The sequence below is a fragment of the Scomber japonicus genome, chromosome 3, assembly GCF_027409825.1.
Source record: "Scomber japonicus isolate fScoJap1 chromosome 3, fScoJap1.pri, whole genome shotgun sequence".
NCBI lineage: Eukaryota > Metazoa > Chordata > Actinopteri > Scombriformes > Scombridae > Scomber > Scomber japonicus.
In genome coordinates, this window is record NC_070580.1 from 25,448,640 (window position 1) to 25,473,269 (window position 24,630).

At 39.7% G+C, this 24,630-nt stretch overlaps 2 protein-coding genes and 1 long non-coding RNA gene across 3 annotated transcripts; all 3 read left to right on the forward strand.

The window, feature by feature from the left end:
- The first annotated feature begins 2,160 nt into the window (after window positions 1–2,160).
- Window positions 2,161–3,360, forward strand: LOC128355010 (uncharacterized). Its single transcript, XR_008321122.1, has 3 exons — window positions 2,161–2,292; window positions 3,117–3,216; window positions 3,318–3,360. It is a non-coding gene; the product is annotated as an uncharacterized LOC128355010 (long non-coding RNA).
- Window positions 3,361–3,960: 600 nt separating this feature from the next.
- On the forward strand, window positions 3,961–4,811 carry LOC128355009 (NFX1-type zinc finger-containing protein 1-like). Its single transcript, XM_053315150.1, has 2 exons — window positions 3,961–4,318; window positions 4,748–4,811. The coding sequence occupies exons 1-2, from the start codon at window positions 4,094–4,096 to the stop codon at window positions 4,751–4,753; spliced, it is 231 nt and encodes a 76-aa protein (XP_053171125.1). The 5' UTR covers window positions 3,961–4,093; the 3' UTR covers window positions 4,754–4,811.
- Window positions 4,812–5,508: 697 nt separating this feature from the next.
- Window positions 5,509–23,223, forward strand: znfx1 (zinc finger, NFX1-type containing 1). Its single transcript, XM_053315146.1, has 14 exons — window positions 5,509–5,705; window positions 6,048–6,154; window positions 7,158–7,396; window positions 7,568–7,702; window positions 7,994–8,142; window positions 8,398–8,541; window positions 8,656–8,764; window positions 9,254–9,486; window positions 9,919–10,058; window positions 15,170–15,302; window positions 16,457–16,624; window positions 18,424–18,534; window positions 19,046–19,141; window positions 20,154–23,223. The coding sequence occupies exons 1-14, from the start codon at window positions 5,685–5,687 to the stop codon at window positions 22,602–22,604; spliced, it is 4,236 nt and encodes a 1,411-aa protein (XP_053171121.1). The 5' UTR covers window positions 5,509–5,684; the 3' UTR covers window positions 22,605–23,223.
- Window positions 23,224–24,630: the final 1,407 nt, after the last annotated feature.

Consider the following 24,630-nt stretch of genomic DNA (forward strand, 5'->3'; position numbering starts at 1 on the left):
AAGAAGGGATCCAAATTCAGATTTTGTTTATTTGGAGAAAACTGATATGGGTAGTGGTAATTACGAATGACTTTACTTTAAAGAACAATTCCACTAGAACTCTGAACTCAGGCCCTGCTGACAACATCATCATTTTACAGATGCAGTTTAAGTAGAACCCCTATAGGCAACCATGACTAGTTCACATGGTTCACACTGTCCTCATTTCCTGAATAAATGGTGTCAAACTGAGTGTTATACGGCCCAGAGGCATACAGAGGCACATACAGTAACAGCTGGATGTTACTGCTGTTGTGTGGTTTTCTCTGAAGAAAGAATAACAATAATATAAATATGAATAAAGAATAACACATACATATCTTAACCATATATTCTGTAGTATGCATAATGTTACCAATCAATCAATCAATCAATCTTTATTTGTATAGCGCCAAATCACAATAATTTATCTCAAGGCACTTTACACATAGATAGAGCAGGTTCTAAACCGAACTCTTCAGGTTTTAATTTTAAAGAGACCCAACATTCCCACATGAGCAAGCAGTTGTCAACAGTGGCAAGAAAAAAACTCCCTTTTAACAGGAAGAAACCTCAGGCAGAACCAGGCTCGAAGTGGGCAGCCATAGAGGGGGTAGAGAGGAGAGAGAGGAATGATAGGAGAGTACGCCTAAATAATAATACAATCTCAGGAAGTAATCAGATGACTAAGATTACGTTTCTGTCCTCCTTTAAATTATCAATGAAACCATCAAACAAATTCAAAACACACATTACTCAGGTCTCCCAAACATGGTATCACTGTGTAAAGTTAATACTAGCCTATGTTAGCATCTATTTACAGTTCAACTGCCGAACCATCAGGATGCTTGTATTGTGAAAACCTACAGGAAGCTGTATCTTCGCAACATCTCGCCACAGCTTCAACATCAAAACACAGGTAACAACAATAAATGACTCAGGCCACTGCGTATCTAAAGTCAATCACAAGACACTCTTAGAAGTACAAATAACAGGTAACACATGTATGAACATATTATGAACTTGAGTCTGATGAGAATTAAATTAATGGTTCCTGTTATTAAGAACCATTTATATTATTAATATATTATTATATTATGCATGTATTACATGCCTTTTTCCCACTCCCCTCTAAGTGTGTGTTTGTGTGTGTACAACTATGTTCGACTGTGCTTATGAATGTGTGTGTGCACAGGAGGAGAAGAAGAGGGGAATATGAGGTTATTATCAGAAGACAGTCCAGAGAAGCCAAAAAGTGATGATCACACTCTTGCGAGAGCATGGAATAATTTTCATGAAATAGTTGTTTTAATGCAATTTAACTTTAATATTATATTGTTATAGTGCATAGATGTGTTTTGAAATTAAAGTTTATTAGATTTATTAGATTAGATTGTTTTATCATAAATGACTCACTTTGCAATTTTAGTGGCCCATTTTTGCTGATCAACCGGCCCATTTTACCTGAACACTGCCTATCTCAAAAATGTGGGGTAGCTGATCTTTTAACAGCTGTATGGCCTGAACACTTATATTTTCTTACATAAATTCCAGAAAGAAATATTAATAACAATCCTTAAGATTAATCATAAGAACACAAATACATGTCATACATTGTTGTTTTGTTAGACAGAACTTCCTCTGCTCCCTTATAGGGCAAAGTGTACAACTGTTAATTTATGAAAATTAGTAACTCATTGAACTGTAATTAAGACCGTTTCAGTGGAACAGTAGTAGAAGTTGTTGTTCACTTGTTGGTGAGCAGTATGCAGCACAGGTCTTCCCCATGTTTGCATCAGTACATCTGTGATCGATAGTGTTCTATTTAAGAAAGCTGCAGTCCAAATGACTTTTATCTGGTTCGACAACGATGCACTGTTAAACGAGATCACTAACCAAACAGGACCTCGCTTTTTAGTTCTCCTGGATTTCTGAATAGTGCTTCTGTGCAATATCCATCTGAACATAACCACAGTATATCGCCAACGCGCTGCAGCCTACATAGATTAAAGGCGCAGCATCATCATGCCCAGAAGTTCAGTTTTATTTATCGCTAATCATATGACTCTTAGTCAGAAACGAAAGGTGTGTTTGTTCTGACGAAACGAAAGTGACAGAGCAGTTAAATAGCAGCTTCCTGACCGAGAAGTCAGAGCCTGCGACACAGCGACCAGACAGAGCAGGATATCTGCTGTTGTCTAATAATAATAATCGCAAATCGGCCCTTCGAAAGCTTGAAGTGGAACATTTAACGTCCTTTAGACTTCAATTTGGGTAAGACCTCTCTTTCTTTCTGTGTGTTACTGTCGGGGAAAGGGTGGAAGGGAGAAGCAGTCGGCTCAGCTGATAAAAAAAAAACAACAAACAAACCCTCCAATATAGGGTTGATAATAAAGAGACAGACGGGAAGACCTCACTCGTCATTTAATTCATATTGCCTAGATGTGGAGTGGCCTAGCCTATCGAAACTGAGCTACAGAGTACCTATGTCGCATAATTGTTAGATTGTTCGATAAGTACCTATAAAACCCTGAGGGTATTTTAACAACTCACTATCCAAACATGTCTTGTGGTTGAACGCTGTCAACCGATTTCTAGAGAAAATGAAACCTACCCTCCCATGCAAGTCCTTATGCATCCAATAGAGGGCGCACTCTTCATTTGCATTATGTCATTGCAATTGCAAGTAAAGTGCACCGTAAATCCAAGCTTCAGTAGAGTTAAAAAAATGTCACACTACAATTAAGTCTCAGAATAGTTAAAAAGGTGTGTGCTCTTGACACAATGGGAATTCAAATACACATGAAATAACAGGTTTATCTTTAAAGTAAAGATACAGGCGAGCAGTGTATGCAGTCATTTCCTCAGAAGCCCTAAACAGTGAGATCATCTCCTGTTGACTCACTTCTGTGACCTTGCAAATCATACAGATAACAGTTGGGCAGAAACATGAAAGGAGCACAGTGCATAAAAGTGCTACCATTTATCAAGAGTGAACATAATATATGCTGGCAGTTTTAGTAGTCTTGAATTACAAAGTCTTGTGAAATTATGCTCAAATGTGTTATTTTTACTCCCACTTTCCCATTTCTTGCTAGAAATCCATCCAGAAAGCATCAGTCTTACCAGCCTAAATTTCAACAACAACCCAATGTATGACCATGGAAATACCAATGAGGAGAGGAGGACCTAATAATGGTAATATTACAGTATGAGAGGGAATCAGTTAAAACATGGATACAAATATGTTGTTCTAAATCTTCAAGGTCTCCTAATGTGAATGTTGCTTTTCTCTCCAGATCCTGGCATTGGCCAAAATGATAATGTCGGTGAAGGCAGTGGGACAAGATTGGGAGGTGCACAGGGAGACAGGGGGAGAGGAGCAGAGGGCAGAAGAAGAGCAAGAAGTCGTAGGAGAAATCAAGGTGAAAAGGAGGATACAGATAGAGGAGGAGCAGTAGGAGGTGAAGGGATGCATGGGAGAGGCAGAAGAAGAGGGGGTGGAGCAGACCTAGGGAGAGCAGGAGAAAGAGGGGCAAATGGGGGAAGAGTAGGTGGAGGTGAAGGGGTGCGAGGCAGAGGAGGAGGAGTAGTGCACTGGGGAGAAAGAGGGGCAGGAAGAGGAGGCTGGGAGGAAATAAATGGGGGAAGAGTAGGTGGAGGTGAAGGGGTGCGAGGCAGAGGACGAGGAGGAGGAGCAGCAGATTTAGGAAGAGGAGGCAGATGGAGAGGAGGTGGGAGAGGAGGAGGTGGGAATGGAGGGGAATGGGCAGAGAGAGGGAGAGGTGGGGTAGGAAGAAATGGAGAGGAAGGTGCAGCTGATAGAGGAGGAGCAAGGAGAGGAGGGCATAGTGTGGATAGAAGAGGAGTCAGAGGGGGTGAAAGAAGAGACGGTGTGGGAGAAAGACAAGAGAGGAATGGAGGGAGATCAGTTTCTGTAGGCAGAGGTGGGCCACCACAGGGCCGTAGACTGGGCTTTAAAACACTGGAAGAACTCTCTGAAAAAGACCCGTCTGTAGTGGCTATCACCCTCTCCTCTAACTCTGCCCTACACGATGTACTACGCGAGACAAACATGAGGCAGGACCTTGTTGAACTCCTCATTTTGGTGTTGAGCAAAGCCTTCAAATCACGCTCAGACAGAGGCACCCTGCAGCACCTGGCTAGCATCATAAAAGATTCAGGGTTCCTTCGCACCACCCTGCCTCACTATCTTGTGGGCATGTTGGCTGAGTTCAACCCTGTCCGCAGGGAACAGTACCCACGGCATCTGGAAAACATCCTGGTGATACTCTCAGAGGTAAAGACATGAGTGACTGAATGAATGAAATACCCTATCAATCAGTAAAGGTTTGTACCAGGTTTATCTGTTTTATGATTTCTGCCCTGAGGTCAAAACCTATTCTTAGTCATTAAGAGTTTATTGCGCAAAGGCATTGTCAAGACTATGTATATAGGTGTGGTTGGGTCAGATGTACAAATATTAACAGACAACTCAGTGTTCCTCTAGTGCTCTATTGCTTATAGTAAGATCCTTAAATACACTTTTACAAATTTATTATTTTAGTCTCATTGAGCTTCTTTCTATTAACAGTTCTATAATTAGTGTTAATTTTAATTATTGTTATTGATTATTAGGTGCTCAGCATCTTCCCTGCTAGCTCAGTCCAGGCTGTGAGTTTGTTACTGACACTGATCCCAACTTCCATCAACAACCTGAGGGCATCAGGAGTGAACATCGGGGCTCAGGTGGAAGAGAATGTGGAGAATCTTCAGGGCCTGGTCAATCACCTACAGGAGAGATCCAGGGATGGAACCCTCCGCTCAGACAGGGACACCTATGCCCTCCTAAACAATGGTGGAAATAACCCAGGTAATGACCTCTTATGGATATCTTTACTGAAATGCTGATCTTTGAGCGTTTTGTTATCCTGCCCTTAACCAAATGCTGCAAAATTAATCAGAAAATTTGTACAAAATGCTCAGCTAGTTTTATTGATATGTAAGTACAACTGAAATGTACTACTCCTAACCTAGGTGGAGAAGACCAGCAAGATTTCAGGACCATACCTATCTACCCGACCCCGGAGGAGTTTCGTCAGGAACACAGGCCCTTTCTCAGGCCCAACCTCACCTCTCAGCGCTACACAAACACCCACCTTTACCTTGACACACACTTCCGCCTGCTGAGAGAGGACTTTGTGAGGCCACTCAGGGAAGGGATCCAGCAATTGCTTCAGAACCAAATGGACATGGGGAGGAGTGATAAACCTCTGAAGGCAAAGCGCTTTGATGATATCCGAATATATTTTGATGCACGACTGGTGGTGCCCAAGTGCACTCACGCAGGCCTCGCCTACACAGTCCAGTTTGACACTCAGCCACTTCAGGTTAGCCTTTAAGATATATTGATGAATTGACATTTTAGAAGATGATAGCATTTTGCTAAATTAAGCATAAATATTTAGGCATATTTAATCATATAACTTCCTCCATCTTTCCTACAGTTCGTGCGCTGGCAGAACTCCAAGAGGCTGATCTATGGGTCCCTGGTCTGCCTGTCATATGATAATTTTGAGAGCTTCTTGTTTGCCACAGTATCAGACCGGGACCCGAAAGACCTTCAGAAGGGACAGGTCCAGATTATCTTTACTGAAGAGAGCAGAATGAAGTTGGCCCAAATTGAGGTGGGGCAATACTGTCACTAATATTGTGTCTTTCCTCTGCACAGTACAATATAATAATAAAACCAACACAACTCAATTGCAGCTTCAAAAATGACCTTAAAGTTAAATCAACACCTCTCTAAACAGTTTTTACAAAAACACAAAAACGTAACATTTACAGGCTTACAAATGTAGGAGTCACAAGAGGTGCTAGGTGTTCTGCATGTCACAAACTGATATCTGAATCTATTTAGATGGCATTCACCATATTCAATTTAGTTGATGTTGCAGGTGATGGTTGGAGGTCATTTATTGTTTTCAATGAAACAGATACTCATCAACTAAACATGTTTAATTCCACAGAAAGGTCAGATGTTCCTGATGGTGGAGACCACCGCTTACTTTGAGGCCTATCGGTATGTTCTAGATGGCCTACAGGAGCAGCAGGAGGCTGACCTGCCCTTTCAGAGGTAGGCAAGTGAATCTGTGTGTTTGTGCTGTGGAGGATATTCATATTTTAAAGTCAAGGTAATAGATTTTATATAATCCCACAACACTTTTGAAGGGCAGTGGGGGGAGAAATGGTACAAAGCAGGTTCATCTATCACACTTAATTGCCATGTGGTAATAACATCAAGAATTCAAACGTTCTGTTATTATGTGCACTCTCTGTGCCCTTCTGCAGCCACGACAAAGTAATGTATTCTATGAAGTATTTTGTTGGCCATCTGTCTCCCAGACATTTCTCTTGTGACTCATTAACTCAAACAACATTAAATTGTGTGTACTTCAGAACTGCAGCATGGGACTTAGCAACTTTGGTATTTTTATATATCAAGGAAAGTTGGTATATATATATATATATATATATTTAAAAAATGAGTCCATTAAATAAAATTCTCCATGAAAAGTTCTGCTTTCTTTCAACACATTTTGTTGATTTTGCTTTTAATGTTAGAAGCTGATTCAGGACAGTATTGCAGTGCACCGACAACCTTCTCAACCTTTTTCTTTTAATTCTCAAGTACTCCAAGAAAAAACAAACAATATACAAGTACTACTGGAAGAACTGACATTCAGATACTGGTCAACATGCTGGTCATGACCTTATTTCTTTGGATATTAATGCAGCTCTCTGTAAACATCTTTACCTATCAAGATTAGCCAGAGATATTACAGGGCAAGGTTTACTTGCATAGAATATCAGAGTGCTTTATACAATACATTTAAGCATAATAAAAATAAAAACATAATAAACTGTTAATTAAACAATGGAAACCATTGAAATGAACTTTAGTTTGAAGATCAATTCTCAAGTTTTTTACATTACTTATCCTTACTCAATGTATGCTACTTTTTTGTGTAATGTTGACTCATTAAGAAAAACTGACTTTGGAAAAGCAATAAGTCTCTACATTTCTTTACACAGCCAATAGATACTAAAATATGTCATCCTCTGCGTAATGCTGCTAGGTACATTGTGGAGTGTGACACAGACGTGCAACCCCCAGCTTATCTCCGAAGAAATGATATTTATAACCTGTCATCTGTGGCTGACCCTGATTATAAGGCCAGTGTACAGGCCTTTCACAGCCTGAAGGCAGATGCCTGGCCAAGGATGGAGGAGCTGGGACTAGATGAGTCTCAGATGAAAGCATTCCAGCTGGCCGTCACAAAGGAACTGGCCATCATACAGGGACCTCCTGGCACTGGTAACACATTGAAAAGCCATTGTTGGAAGCATAACCTAATTAATTTGTGAATGAATGTAGTCAAATGCATTTTACAGATGTGTAAAATGACAAAATCCTAAGAAGTGCAAAGTTTTACTTGTCTCATAAAAAACCTGAAATTGTGCAACTCTGCTTCTTACATTTTCTTAGGAAAAACCTACGTTGGACTTAAGATTGCTCAGGCTCTTTTAAACAATCAGGGTCTTTGGAGAACTCCTCTAGTTGGTAACTCTCCGATGCTGGTAGTGTGTTACACTAATCATGCTCTGGATCAATTCCTTGAGGGTAAGACATGATGCCAGTTCATTATATTATTATAATATCAAATCTATTGTATTTGTTTTTTAATGGTTTATCAAAATATTTGATAATGCAATAAGGTTTCTTGTCAACAAAAAGTGTAAATTTATTACTAAGACAAATAAAAATATTGGCAGCTGTATTTGTTTATGTGGTGGAAAGTTTGCTAATGGGCTGCAAATATGCACTTCAAATCTTAATTATTTTTCCTGCTTGTTGAATGAATGATATAAAACAAATAACCTGTGTGCATTTTGTTGGCCTCTGTGTCCCCAGGTATCCATAAATTCCTACCAACCGGCATAGTGCGAGTGGGAGGCCGCAGCAACAGTGAAGTCCTGAAGCGTTTCAATCTGAGGGAGCTGATCACCTCACATGAATTCAGACGAACGTTACCAGCTCATCTGCGTACTGCATTCAATGAGGTGAGCTCAAATTGTATGAGGAACTGCCTGAGCTAGAGTGAGTGATTAGAATGTAGGAACCTATATAATAGGTTTTAATAAGCCATCATATTTTAGTTTATTATGGATTTCAGACTTAAAATTGTAAGTTGATCATATTGATGTTGTGTTATGGTCTACCTCATCTTTTTGTCACATGTTCTTTCACTTAAACCAGCTTTTCATGTTGTGGTATATTTCTTACATTGTCGTGTGATTCCTCCACCTAATTGACAGATTTACAAGCAACTGTGTCAGGAAGAGAGGGAAATTCAAACTCAAAGCGTGAAGCTTGAGTGTTCTCTGAAAGGCGTCCTGCGTGAAACCTTCCTTCAGAGGTTCATTTTAGCAATACACTGGGACAGTCTGCACCTACCACTTGTGAGTCAAACTGAATCAAAGACAACAACAAAAAAAATATTTTATGTATATATGTAAACAGGGCTATACAATTGAGAATATGTTATTAACTTAGGAATTCATATTTTTGAAAAGACACAGGATGGTTTTGAGACCTGGGGTAAGAAGTCCAGTCTGATAATGGAGTGGTTGGGCTTGGGTACCACTGCCTTCCTGCAGAGGGAGACAGAGAATGCAAATGGTGGTAAGTCTTTTACTCTAAGTGGAGCTCCACTTAAACATTAAAAGAGTAGCTCTGTCATTATACTTTCACTCTCAGTCCCAAGCAATTTGTATTCATGCCAGCCCTGGCTGTTCCATTCCAGCTCTCTCCAAATTAGCTGGAATTAACATGTAAGAGCTCCATTGAATTCTAAGCTATAAGCAGCAAGATGTTGTAGCTACATAATAATATATAATCCAGCACCCAGTTCAGCCAGGCCACATCTGAAATTGACCAAAAATGTCCACCATGTATCATAGAATGTACAGTACATACAGTATATTGAATGTGGACTGATATTTTCTGTCCCCTCACCCAGTTTCTATGTAATGTTACTGTATTTGAGGACATTTTCTTGTGTATTATTATGTGCATGCAACTTTATCAGTTGGCAATGAAAACAAAAAAAAAATCTGTATATTTATTAAACTGGGTGAATGAAGTCATTCTGTTGCTCCATGTTAAATGCAGCAGCAGAGGAAGCAATGGAAGAGGAAGAAGAGGACCTCATTGAGATTGCAGAGGAGGCAGATCTGATCCAGGCAGAGCGATTTATTGAAGACGACATTCATCCCAGAGGTGGTAGAGATGACAAAAAGAGGGAATTCATGGAGGAGAATGTCAGAGAAGTGGAAGAACTGATGCTGGCTATGAACCTGGATAAAGCTGAAATAAAGGCTGAGAACAGTGAGGAAGGATGGGAGGTAAAATCAAGATGAGATTTTCCATGTAGAGATTGTCATGAGTTCATGAGTTAAAACTTGTTTCAATCCCTTTATAAATTGATTGAAAATGTGATTATGTAGAGCAATAGCAGATTGGTTTGGGGGGTAGATGTTGATTCATACATATGTTTACAGTAAATGACCAACAGAAACACAATGAAGGACCTTACTGTCACTGTTCCGAACATAGTCATAGTCTGTCTACAACATAGTTAAAAACACTATTATGCCATGCTATCACTTCACCATACTTCACCCTCAATTAAACTACAGCTTCCCCTATGGGCTAATGCTGATGTAGGATCCTACTCCAATTACAGAACAAAACAGTTTATCAGATTAGCTACAATTTAAAGCAGATTAAACAGTTAATGAACTGAAGTTCACTTTACCCTGTTCTGGTCCATACAGATACAACAAGGCCAGAAGAAAAAGATGAAGAGCAAAATCAGGAAAGAACTGGGGAAGAGCTCGGCAATGACTGATGAAGAAGAAGAGAACGTCTTTGATATCTGGACCCTTAGCTTGCCCGATCGATGGCGACTCTATAGGTCAGTCTGCATCTCTGTTTCTCTTTACTTTCCTTTCCATACTACCCATGTGCCTCTTTTTAGTTCTTACTTTCCATCACTTCTCTTAATACTGTGTGTTTCTGTTCGCTTCTTCATTTTTTCCCCTCCCCCCAAGCAACCTCAGTCTAGTAGAAGTAGTCTATTCCCAGTGTGTATAATTAAGTCAACTAATCACCGCGAAAATGTATCCCAGAGGATCTTCTTACCTCAGAGAGCCAAGACATGTCTCCAAACTTCCATCACTGTGAAAACCAGGTCACAAGGACTTGTAGTAATTATCATTTAAACTAGTGGTTCTCAACCTTTTGGAGTCACAAACCCCCCACAGGAAGACAAATGCTTCCCCCACAGACAAAACAACAACTCATTTGATTTTGGCTTGAGATGATGTTTTTAGATTTATTGAAATGACAGCAGCTTCACAGTCAACAGTCAACAAGTCTGCTTTAGGTGTAAAAGAACAACACTGCAGACCTGTGTTGGTGCATCACAGAATCAAGGACTGATTTTAGCATTTCAGTTTGAATGAGTGACAACATCAAGCTCTACTTGCAAGTTGATATACAACTTGTACCAGTATTGACCACAAGAGGGCAGAGAAAGCTTGTGTCACTACTGAAGTCTACATGCCCAGCTGCAAAAAAATGAGTCTCATCCATAGATAAACTGTCCTCTGAATACAAAACTGGTATCAAAGCAGTTATATGAGCCAACACAGGGTACATTTTCCTCAGTTTTCTTTTGAAGGCTTGTTGCCTAATATCAATAATCAGTTCATTCTTTTTTTTCCCTTATGTAACAGGGACATTATTCACTTATCCTGACACATTTTACCTGGATGGCTGGGCCTGCTTATTTGAACAAAGCAATTGTCTTGGTCTTATGTTGGAAACCGCCACATGAAGATCATCTACAATTCTGATGAGCTGTTATCTGTATTCGGTCATGATGAATGCCAGTGTGGAAATTGTCTTTCAACATAAATTCAAAAATAATAAGTATATGATTGCAGCTTTTGATAGTCTTGAGTATTCCATGGCCACTCACAGCCAGAATTCTTCTCGTGTGTGCAATGTTGAAGCAGTCTGTAATGTGCAGTCAGAAGATAGGTCCAAAGGGGCAACCTCAGTTTTGAAAACAGGTGTTGCACACTGGAATTGGTGAATGCCTGGTGTATTGAGTCGTATCTCTCTGGCATGTCATCTTTTGGGAATTACCTGTTGCAGTGATACCAAATGTAGCAGATTACCCTAGCAACTGCAGCAGCAGTAACACACACTCAATGAGACAAACTCAGTTCATACTCAGACAAATTCAGTTCAGAGCATAATTGTTTGCATAGGAAGTCATAATTAAGAAAAAAGACAAATATAGAATTTCCTCCACAAAGTTCCATTTACAATCTTAAAAGGACCAAATCTTCAGTAATATTACTATGTGCTACTGCACTCTCTGCAGATGAAAATTAAGCTATTCTTGAAAAAGCTTTTCAACATTGTGTATTTCTCTGGTGGTTTCATTGCTAAACTACAGACTGCAGCATCTACACTAACTGTTTATATGATGACTGTACATAATTATGTTATATACATATATATATATAATATTTTTAATATTTTTATACTGTCTGTTATGTTGAGTATTCTGATTCTGATAAACTTACTAGACATGTTTAAATGGTTACACAACTACAGTTACAACACAATAAAGATAGTCACAAACAGAACTTACAATATCAATAAATGTGTCTCAATCAAAATTGAACAGCCAGAAGTACAGAAAAATATGACCATCTGTACCAGAATGTAAAGGATGACTGAAGCCAGTTAATAGGGATGCATCTTACTTGCAAAAATGTATGATATCAAAAAAACCTTCTGCCATAGCAAACCATGCAACACATTTAGGTATGGCTTACAAAGCTGCCTTTTCAGATTCATGGCAGTGACAAACTTCCAAATAGACCCCACTAAATGTACAATAATGATTAGTACTATCTCAGAAGGGAAATACTTCAGTGATGTCAATGTGTGATGTCTAACCCTAACCCATATGTCTGGCTTGTTGAATTGGATGGGGGAAATCCCAGATGAATAGCAAAGATGGTAGTTGAGCTTCTTGAGAAGTGTAACCTTAAAAAGGAGAATCTTCATGGCATTGGCACTAGTAATCCACTGTCAGCACACCATCCTGACTGTTGAGTACTTTATCAGAGAAACCAACAAATGCTTTCTGATTTCCCCCAAACGACGGAAGATGTACAAAGCAATATATGCTACTATTAATTGAGCCAGAAACCCCTGCAGCTCACAAAAATGTGTGTCACACGGTGGCTATCTATTGAGCCTGTGGTAACTATATTGAGCCAGTGGGAAGAATTGAAACTCCACTTTGAGTTGACAAAGGTCAGTCAGCATTGCTACATTGCTGATGTGTTCTGTCATGCACATGGACAAGATCAAGTCTACCTGACATTCTTGAAATCAATCCTGTCCGACATACAAGTTGCAGTGAAGTCATTTGAGGGAGAGCAAACAGAACCTGTCAAGGTTTTGGACAATCTGGTACACCATCGTAACATTAATTTGCAGCAGAGTAGCCAACCCTATGGCAAAAACTAATGGCGTTCACCATACTTCGGATACCTTTTCAATAGCGCAGTGTCCCAACTCAGTCTTGCACCAGAGGATACAGCCTGAAACACAGCCTTGTTCAGTGTTCAGGAAACACTAAAGCACAATAAAGGCACCACTGAAATTGTTAAAGTATTGCTAAGTAAGCTATTGAGATACCAGCCCCAAGCAATTGACAAAATTATTTCCCAATGGAGAAACAACCATCTGTTTAGGTTTGATTCACTGAACATACAGTCGAGTTTTGGAGTGAAGTGAATAACTACACTGACTCTTCTGGATCAAATCCATTTTAAGAACTGTAAAAAGCTGCACTCACTACCCTCTCCTTCCCCCATTCAAATGCAGAGGTTGAACGGCTGTTCACCCAAATGAGTGTGGTCAAGTCCAAGTTGAGAAATAGTTTCACAGCACACTCTTAACCCCATACTCCTGGGGTGGTATGGAATGAAGCTGGCTGGTGATACCTGTTACAAGCATAAACCACCAAGTGCAGATCTGCTGCAGTTTGACACCACAGCAGCATATAGCTTTAAGGCCACTCCATCCTCTTCTGCTGGTTCCAGCTAAGTGATAATGCAATTGGACAGTGACAATGAAGAGAATTTCCTTGCAAATTTATGATTCATCATATTTACATATGCAAGGAGTGTACTTTCTGGAACTGGCGGGGAAACACAGCTGATGGTGTCATTGTGCACGGCAGTGTGAGTGAGAACAGTGCCAATATCTGGAGGAAACCATTGAGCAGCTAGCCACTGTCATCCAAGCAGCACAACAGCCTGGGGAGAGCTGGAGAGAGGTGCTTAGGGGAAACATGATTTTGAGAATCAACCCCTCCTTGATTCGCATAGCCCATTGTTCCAGTTTTCTTTTAAATGCTGTTACCTTGTCAGAAAGAGCAAGGACATTTGTATTTCAGCTTTGGAGGAACATGTTTAAACGGTTCAGTTTGTCAAAAATGCCTGCCAAAGGCTAGCAACTCACTTCAGGACAGTCTGATGGTCAACAAAGGAAGGATCACAATCTGATAGGACGATATGAACTTCATGGTCCAATCCCATGTCATGGCAGAGTGTGGCAAACAGTCTGGTTTGCACTGCGGGAGTTTTATGGAGTTAAACATTTTAACTGCCATTTGGAGAACACCTCCGGGGCCTCTCTGTGGATAATGCAGTGTGAAAATTTCACATGTGAAGCGACTTCCAAAACGTAGGCTTTTAGTCCCTTTCTTGTCCCCTGCAGCTCTATCTGTACACATGGAGACATAGTTTTCCCAACTCAGTCGTTCTTCATGTATTTTATGTTCAGCTTGTTAAAAATGTCTCATCCTGTGCAACCTCCCTACAGTGACATTCACAACAATATATCTTCATGCATTTTTACCTCTTAGCTATATCTTACAAATACAAGCAGCCGTTTATCACCTGACACAGATATTGATTTGTCTATTGCAATGAAAATATTAAAAATTTCTTTACTCCGTCCATGAGCTGATTTTTAATGTTGTTTGACATATCATGAATACACCTCCCTTCCCTACCTTCCCATTCCAAGCATGTAGGAGAACCTACACCAAGTTCCCTCTCTAGAGCTGCTTCCTATGTAGATATAAATATCATCATTCTAAATAAACAAAAACTCAACAGTTGTTATTTTCAGGTAATTATAAACTATTATACACATTTCTGGCAAGTCCATTCTGCTAGATGCCGCTAATTCATACATGCTTGTCCTTTAAGTTGAACTGGTTTTAAGTTTTCAAGTACAAGAAACTCAAGAACAAATAACACACGGTAAGGGTGATGTTTTTAAGCTTGTTGGGATGTGTATGTTGTTGTTGCCTTGTGTTTCTCAGTTGATGGTGCTGCTTTCGGACTTTCAGGTGACCTACTTTGAGACGCCTCCTGTTGGCCCGATTCTTGAGCTGAAATACTTTTTCTGAGAAGTAGTTGCTCCAAAGTCATTCATATACTATATACTATACTACTATATTCATAGCACTATACCGTGATACAAAAACACCAAAATGAAAGAGGTTTTTATGTGTGTGTGTGTGTGTGTGTGTGTGTGTGTGTGTGTGTGTGTCCAATGAGAACTCATGTGCAAGCACACTGACTCTCACAAACACATTCAATAAAATCTATTATGAGGCAAACTATATCAATAGTGCAGTGTAAAGTTAAAAATCATTCCCCAGTCTAAAGTATGTTATTATTTTTTCCCCACAACCATCTGGTGACCCCCGGAAATTATCTACCAGGTTGAGAACCACTGATTTAAACTAACAAATTCAATCAATTTCCGTTAATTTCAGTCAATTTCCGTCAATTTCCTTTCTAAGATAGATACAATATGTCTTGCTGTAATTGTATAACAACACTGTTATATCAAGCACCATTTTTGTTACCTTGGTTCTGAGTATTCTTCCATTATTAATGTACTTTGTATCTGCAGGTTGTGGGTGGCACGCTACAGAGTAGAGCTTCGCACCAGAGCTCTCGAGTCTGAGCAGGCCTATCAGAATGCAGTGGACAGACTAGCTGATGTGAAACGTCACCAGCAACTCTGTCTCCTCAAGGAAGCTACGGTACAGTATTATTATAGTAATAAATAATAGGAATGATGGTTTTCTAAATGATCCTACAGATTATTAAAAACATCCAGCAGCCATGTCTACTTATATTTATCAAGGAAAGTGAAATACACATCTCATCTGCTAAGGAATTTTGGGGTTTTTGTAAATGGGAGATAATACATTGTTGTACTTTCTAAAATCAAGTAGGAAGTTATGTTTAGTTAATATAATAACATACCCATCAAGCTTGTTTTGGAGTAATCTTTGTGCTTCAGACATGTTTAAGGACCAGTTGACCCAAATTATATAAAAAAAACAAAATAACAGTCAGTGCTGGTAGCACCACAAATGAAATTCCATTCCATTGTATTTGGGTGTTGACAGAAATCCCAGATGCATACCTCAGAATCTGGAGAAATTATTCGATATACCCAGAGATATGTCAGAATGTATTCTTATTTTGGAATCTCAATTTAATGAATTCTTGTTTATCAGAAAATATTGGGGTAGCTATAATAGGTTCACATAAGGCATCAGTGTGCTTCAAACTAAGTACTTGAAGGATCATTGAACATTGTTGGAAACCACCTCTCTCAATGCTTTTCCAACATTGCAATATTACGGCTGTGTCTGACAATTTGTGTGACTTTCCAAAGCTGACAATATAAGCATACCCATTTCCTGAAGTGGTGGAAGTGAGAAAGAATGAATTTCTCTCTCAAACTCAATCTTGTCCACACTTTGCCATGTACAGTATTATTGTGTCAAAGAAATTAGCTGTCATAAATGTTCTCAGGGTGAGACTGTCAGAAAGTGCTTGCCAGTTTCAGCATTTGAATGATATTTGTGTCTCACCCCTCCTGTGATGGCAGGCTTTTGACTTTGCATGAGTGCGGTCATTCAGAACAGCGAAAAAATACTTGCTCGTTAGACATCAAACGACACTGTGCAAAGATAAGACTACCTTGGAATTAAGCAAGGCTCCGCTGCAATGGCATATCCACTCAAAAAGTCATCACTATTAAATATGTTGCTAATATAGTAACTATGTAAATATCACATGTAATGACACTAATATAACTGTTTGTGATAATAGTATTAATCAGAAAAAATGGTTATATGCTAGTATTATGTGTAAATAAACTCACAAATAACCTGCTCATCAGGTTATTGGAATGACTACAACGGGGGCGGCCAAGTTCCGAAAGACTTTACAGGAAGTGCGTCCATGTCTGGTGATTGTAGAAGAGGCTGCAGAGGTCTTAGAGGCCCACACCATCACCACATTGAGTCAGGCATGCCAGCACCTCATCCTCATTGGAGACCACCAGCAGGTAAGAGCCCACATTAGCAAACAGGCAATGGTTCCTGTACTGTTGGTCCTACATCTATATATCTATCTATATGTGCACTGATGTGTTTTATTAAGTCATTGTACTCTGGAGTTACACACACAGGTGAAAATTTAAAGGACATCCTGTCATGGGGGATTTGTGTATCTGTGTAGTTGTCCACAGTATCTTTGTGTTTTGCCTTGAGGGAAATGGATGCTGGACAAAAAAAACATCCCTTGCCAACCATTACAAGAGATAGAGAAGATAAGAATGATATGCTGGACATCAGTAGACTATTACAACAACTTGTCAGGGCTTGCCAAGGACATATGGCCAGGCAGCCTGTCTGGCAATCTGTAGCATGGGTTCACAACTACACACACTTCTATCACACATCTCAATATTCTGTTCTAGTCTCCTCTTGCTGTGTAACTCTTGTCTGCTCTTTTCTCATTTCCTAATATTTGCTTGTTGCAGCCATTTTATGCATGAATCTATGCATGTATTTGATTATACAAACAAACCTGAGTTCTTACAGTTGCACTGAAAGTATAAGAATGGAATTTAAAACAGAGTGTAACCTGAAAATTGCTTTTATTTTAACCTGGGCTTAGAAATCAATAGCTATTTTCATACATCAGATACAACAGATTGATGTAAAAGTAATTTACCACTGTTCCCAAGGCCCTTTTAAATCTTTTATACAAGTGTGTGCTTTTTAATGTGCCAGGCACATGCTGACTACAAGTAAATAAATAAATATCAAAGTATCACCCTTAATACTAGTAGACAATTTAATGAATACAGGTATGTTAAGCATTTATGAAAAGCAATCACGATAAGGCAGGCTAGTCTGTTAGTTTCTTGGGTTTTTAATCCATTTCATAGTATTCATTCTGACTCTGTGTTTAGAGCTTTGTTTCTGTGGACCCAAACTCGAACCTGTGCATGTAATGGAGGTGGATGGATCACACTTTCTGAGTAAAATAAGCTTTGGCATTGTTGTGCTGTTCATTAATCACAGGTTTGGTGTTGAATCGAGCAGAACACAATGCTTCACATTTATAGTAGAATTTGTCTTGCCACCCCCACACCCCTCCCACATGCACAATCACACTCTGTCCTCTAGCTAAATTAGGTTTGCATACACACACACACATACATACACACACACATAGAGGCAAAACTGCAAAAAACTTAACAGGACAGCAAAAGAAAGTTAGGCTACATTTGCACACATTCTATTTTCTAAGCCCCTTAAACCAGAAATCCAACCCAAATTATTGTTTATGCCTTTTAGCCTTGCTATGGATGGGTTATTCCACCTGTGTCTAGAATGGTATAATTTCTACTAGCATTTCATTTCGAATGTTCTGATCACCTTAGGCATGTGACCATAAAATTAATCCTTCTATTTTTCACTGATATGGTTATGGTCTAATGTAATACAGTAACCCTGACAAGTTAACTGAATAGTCACTGGATGGAAGAGACTAAGAGCTGGATGTAAACAAGTTGCTATATATAAATATATATAAATGTATCAAGTTTGCAAATATGCATAGTGTTATAATCTTCTTTAAGAATTGAAAAAAGTTTAGAGAAATGGTGGCAAGGAAATGGCCTGTTAATCATGAAAGCATATTTCTAGCCCTGAAAACCTTTCCATGGCAGTCCCAAATCATTTTGCACAAAACATAAAAACCAGGGCATCACATTTTATTTTTTATTAACAACAATACATGAGCACAAATCATTTAGAACATATGGAATGATGAACATGTGATTTCTTTCTGTAGCTGCGTCCCAGTGCCACAGTATATGAACTTGCTAAGAACTTCAATCTGGAGATGTCCATGTTTGAGAGGCTGGTGAAGATGGGACTTCCTTATGTTAGACTCAACTATCAGGTTTGTGCTATTGCATCTTTGATATTATCAGTCATTAAAACATAAACATTATTCAGATAATAGTCTATGTAAAGACAGAGTTAAATGCATCATCCTCAAAAAATGTTTTTTGTGCCTGTATTCTGCCGTCACACTAAAAATCACTGGGTTAACATTTTTACCCAGTTTGGATCAACACAGCACCAACATGACATTGAGTTAACATTACCCAGTAGCAATCTGTTATTCTGATACAAGAAGTTTCAGCTAAAAACTGTCACAGATTTATTGTCTCTTGTATAAAACAATGTGCATATGACATTCAAAATATATTATTATTTATTAATTATCATTAACCATCACATGTACGTTTACAAAGACTAGATTATAATAAGCTTTAATTTGGGTAAATAACCCTAAAGTAAAATAAACTATATCTATGGGTAACATTAGCCCAATATTGTGTTGGTGCTGTACTGGCCCAAACTGTGTGATTGATGTTTATCTGTGCTTTTGTTTGTTCTTCTCTCAGCATCGTATGAGGCCAGACATTGCCCGTCTTCTGACCCCACACATCTACTCAGAGTTGGAAAACCATCCCTCTGTGTTGGACTATGACAACATCAAGGTGCATATTGTATTTGTTCAGCCGCTCTGTCTCCATTCCACTTGTTTTAACAGTGAATATCTGTTTACTTGCCTGCATGGGTATAAAGTATCTGCATCAGTCTTTTAAACTTTTAAATGTATTTTCGATTGAAGTTAGGCAAAGTGTATAAGATTAAGGGCCTGATTTACTAAAGGTTTGCATGTGTAAAAACGTGTGCAAACTTGACATCACCCGCAAAAAATATGCAAACTGATCTACTAACGCAGCACACTGAGGTTTGAGTCTTTCAACTGTGTAAGATAATACGCACTGTCCATTTAGTACGTTTGGCATAATGAATATGTAATATGGGACGTTTCAACACCAGTGCACAAAATACAGAGAGGAGAAAATGCAAATATGTTATTTAGTACACGCATTGTGATTTACCAAACTTGAAGGTAATAGACGGTAACTGCGTCTATAAATAAAACCTTTTGAAGGACAGGTATTAACCGGCTGAGCACTGCGCTCAGATGACTTCAGTTATTGTGGAGAGGAGGAGACAGAGGTACTATGACAGAATATGCACAGGACGGATTTTTTAACAAGTGTTAATATTTTTGGAGTGGAAAATTTTTGGTTTTACTAACAGCATTGACTTTGTCACAAATATTCTCCCATATGTCAGTTTTTCTGGTAATATAACTCAATATATTTGTTAACTTCTTCCACTAGAACCTGATCACATTTCATTTTGCGCTTGCAGCTTTCTGCTCGTCCAAACTCTCAATTCAGACACACGAAACCCTCATTTAAATACTGCTGTCTCCACTCTGTCGCACCTGTTTTCATTTACGCAGTTATTCTTAGTAGATCACTCACAAAATGCACGCAAACGAAACATGCAATCTATTGCACTGTGCACGCAATTTAGTACCCACTATTTGGGATCTTAGTAAATCAGGCCCTAAGAGTACAGAATTCGAAATAATACAAAAAATATCAAATAATAACATAGTCAATGTTTTTATTCAATTATGTCTTACAGGGCCTTAACACAAATTTATTCTTTGTGGAGCACAACTGCCAAGAAGAAATGATCAAAGATGGGAAAAGCCATCAGAACCAACATGAGGCCAAGTTTGTAGTTCGTCTTTGCCGCTATCTTCTCCTTCAGGACTACAAACCAGAACAAATTACCATCCTTACAACCTATACTGGCCAGCTCCACTGTCTTCGCAGAGAAATGCCTGCCCCGCTGTTCTCAGGGGTCAAAGTGCATGTGGTTGACAAGTACCAAGGAGAAGAGAATGACATTGTCTTGTTGTCTCTGGTCCGCAGTAATATGCAGGGTAAGGTTGGCTTTTTGAACATCCCCAATCGCGTCTGTGTAGCCTTGTCCCGTGCCAAGAAAGGTCTCTACTGTATAGGCAACAGTACAATGCTGAGTCAAGTCAAACTGTGGAGCAATATCTTCCATACCTTGAGGGAGAAGGACCAAGTTGGGAAGGCTCTGACCCTATGCTGTCAGAATCATCCAACTCGACAGGTAAAAGCCTCTTGTGCTGACGATTTCAAACAAGCCCCTGAGGGGGGCTGCACTCAGCCTTGTGCGTTCCGTTTGGATTGTGGCCATGTTTGCTCAAGAGTCTGCCACCCCTACGACCCAGAGCACAAAGAGTACAAGTGTGGCAAGAAGTGCCAGAAGATTTTATGTGACCAGGGACACAGGTGCACATTAGTTTGCCATAAAGCATGCCCAAAGAAATGTCAAGTGAAGGTTGAAAAGATCATACCCCAGTGTCAACACAAGCAGATGGTTCCTTGCCACCAGGACCCGGAGACATTTAAGTGCCAGGAGCCTTGTCAGAAAACGCTCCAGTGTGGACATCCATGTGATTCATCCTGTGGGGAAGCATGCACATATGAGTGCAAGGTAAAGATCACCTTAGAACTAAGGTGCGGCCACAACCAGCAAGATGCTTGCTATTATAAAACTCAGGGAAAGGACCCTGAATGTAGGGCCCCTTGTGAGCATCGGCTAATATGTGGCCATGCCTGTCGTGGTACCTGTGGCAAGTGTTATCAGGGACGCTTCCACTACCCCTGTCTTCACCAGTGTGAGCGTCTCCTCATTTGCTCTCACAAGTGTAGGGAGCCTTGCACTCGTGATTGTCCCCCATGTAAGAAACCGTGTGAGAATTGCTGCATCCACAGTGAGTGCAAGAAACCATGCGGACAGCCTTGTGCTCCATGCATTGAGCCCTGTGCTTGGGAGTGCCCTCACCAGCGCTGTGGTAAGCTTTGCTATGAACCGTGTGATCGTCAACCGTGCACCCAACCCTGTGACAAGACACTGGATTGCGGCCACCCATGCATAGGTCTTTGTGGAGACAAATGTCCAAGCAAATGTCGCATCTGTGATAAAGATGAGGTCACTGAAATTTTCTTTGGCAATGAGGATGACCCTGAGGCTCACTTCATTCAGCTAGAGGACTGCAGGCACATCATTGAGTACACAGCCATGGACATATACATGGGGATGGATGACAACCAGCAGGCAAATGAAGGAGAGCAGGTGGCTATAAAACTGAAGGAATGTCCAAGGTGTCGAACTCCAATCCGCAAGAACCTACGCTATGGATCTCACATCAATCGCAGTCTAGCTGAGATAGAGATGGTGAAGGAGAAGATAAATGGGAACCAGAAAGATATTGAAAAGCACAAGAGGGCCCTTCAAAAACAATGGAACGACAACCTTCACATGAGTGAAACTCACCTGCAAGAATATATGGATATCCAACATAGACTGAAAATGCGGTATCACACAGCAAATGATCTATGGGTCCTGGAAAACAAAATGGATTTCCTACTTAGGGTTGAAAAACTGCTGAAGATTGAAAGAGAAGAAATGTCAGTCCTTCAAGGCAACAAGTTTAGGAAGACTGTTCAGGAGTTTGTACGCTGGCTCGTGGGCTTCCAATCAAAATTCACAGAGCAGCAGGTGTTTGATTTGCAGAGGGAACTACGGAGACTCACTCTCCTGGTTGAATTCAATGCCCAGTGCAATGTGGCAAGCAAAAGAGGACAAAGTAACAAAATTCAATCTGAGGTCCAAACAATGGAAAAAGTTTTGGAAAAGCTGGGCCAATTCACTGAGCAAGATGAAGAAAGAGTAAAAGAAATCATGAAGGAGCTGAACAAAAAGGTTCCACTCACCGGTTTGGGGATCAGTGATGAGGAGAGAAAGATGATCGTCTCAGCAGTAAAAATGCCACCTGGACACTGGCACAAATGTCCTAATGGCCATGTCTATCTCATAGCAGACTGTGGGGGGGCTATGGAGAGTCGATCCTGCCCTGATTGTGATGCCACCATTGGGGGGGCCAATCACAGGCTGGCTAGTGGCAACCATGTCGCCACTGAGATGGATGGAGCACAACACCCTGCTTGGTCTGAAGTCAACAACCTTCTTAACTTTGGTCAACTTGACCTCTAAAAGTCAAAAGTCAGTTGCCTTCAGTCTCAAATGTAAAACCAGTGAATGGCAGGTTATGATTTAACTGAAGTAACCACATTCATTCATGCTTGATTCTCTATGGTTCTGTACTGAATTCACATTAATTTAAGGGAAGTGACATTGTCTATTCTCTTCATGACAATCAAGTCACCTTTAAGATGGATGGGGCAGAGCACTTCTGTTTCTCAGATCACAATCTTTTTGCATGAAATTGACTTTTGAACTTGAAAATACAGACTTGAGTATTAAAACAGTAGCAATAATCTCTTTCATCAATATTCACTTTGCTTTCTAACATGAACTGATGTGAAGAAAGGGAACTTCTAGTTCATGAGATATTTGCCATATGCTATACAAAACAGTGGATACTGTTTTTGTTTTGTTTTTTCCAATATATTTTGCAAAGAGTAAGTGTTGGATAATAGCTTACTGAATGATTGTTCAAATATTAACTGTACCTCAGATACTGTATGTTCAAGGCTCCTGTGTAAATTTTCCTGTGCCTTAACAATAGATGGCAGTAAAACACTGTAAAAGAAAAACATGAATTGATTGTTATTGTGCTTGCAATTTGCTCAAATATAATAAAATATATCTGAATCTATGAGCACATTCTTGTCTTAATTTCATACACATATAATGCAGTAATTTAAGAAATACCACCAGGGACAGCAGTGGCTTCAAATAGCAGGTTTCAGAAAATGTAATGGGGTTATATGTTTATATTTGTTTTATGTAGACCTTCGTAGGCTGGGAGCATTAAGATCAGTACTGAGTAACATTGCTGCTACAGGGCACGCATATATAGATACATATATATATACAGGCACAAAAACACACAGTACACAGGAACAATCAACATTTATTAATCATTTTTAGAGTTGTTGATGTTCTGTAATATTATGAACTGCCTGATTAGTGAAAAATAGTGTCCCCACCATTTTAACAATCTCTCTTCACCCCCACCCCCCATCTTTCTTTCTCTCTGGCTCTCTCTAACACACATAGAGCTAGCACCAGCAAGAGTTAATCATTTGTGTCTGTTAGAGGCCATCATTGCCAGTGAAGCCAAAGAAACAACCCTTAAATAGCTACAATTCCTCTTCACTACTGTACAGGCTCAGACTTGCTGAGTTTCATTTTGGCATTTTATAACAGCTTGCATCACTTTATTACATGATGAATGTGTCCCTGTCACAAAACCAGCTCCAATGCAAACTGTGCTGTCTGCAGGGGGGAAAAAAAGAACAACAAAAATGCGCTGTCAAGACAAGTGTTAAAATTGAGCAAACTTTAAAAGGGTGCCACTAGTATTTATAGGATCCAAGCACCAGGCTGAGAGAGCTGGACGAAAGGAGGCACTGCAGAAAAATGGTAATATCCTACAGGGTGGACTGTCTCATCTATCATGTCAGATGGCCTTTAAATATGTTATTGTCAGAGTTTTAGCTAGTCTGGCACCGCAATAAAAACTACAAAGTCCCCCCCTCCCCCATTGTACAATATGTGGTTTGATTACTGTCTCTAGCAGAACTGATAAGACTGCGTGGGTGGAAAAAGCATTGTTGAAACGAGGAGCTGATACACCAAGCAGTGATCTGTGAAAAGAAATAACTGTAGGTAATGTAAAAAGTAAAACACATTAAAAAGGAAAATTCTCTTTAAAGGTGCCATCCGCATTTTTTCCCCTCACATTCAAACTACATCCAACAGGACAAAGTGGATAATATTGTGTTACTGGAGTTGTTTCTCTTCTTATTTGGAGTAAAAATCATTGTCACTGACATGGTTACATGAACACAAACTTTACTATGTGATAAAGTGTGATGACACGGGCACTGCCGACTGGACAGGTAAAGCTAGAGAAACCCAATCCATCAACATTCCTTCACAGCAGAATATGAGCAGTGTCCTAATGATATAATTACATAGGATAGTCTTTAAGACTGGCATTGAAGAGCTGCATACGCTGACCCTCAGAACTATGTATGCCCATATAAATTTG

What these genes read in the sequence shown, in the direction of transcription:
- LOC128355009 (XM_053315150.1), top strand. Translation starts at nt 4,094, where the DNA reads ATGAGGCAGGACCTTGTTGAACTCCTCATTTTGGTGTTGAGCAAAGCC.
- znfx1 (XM_053315146.1), top strand. Translation starts at nt 5,685, where the DNA reads ATGAAGTTGGCCCAAATTGAG. An exon ending in ACAGTCTGCACCTACCACTT is followed by an intron (nt 8,542 to 8,655) that starts GTGAGTCAAACT and finishes ATTTTTGAAAAG; the next exon opens with ACACAGGATGGTTTTGAGAC. An exon ending in ACAGTGAGGAAGGATGGGAG is followed by an intron (nt 9,487 to 9,918) that starts GTAAAATCAAGA and finishes TGGTCCATACAG; the next exon opens with ATACAACAAGGCCAGAAGAA.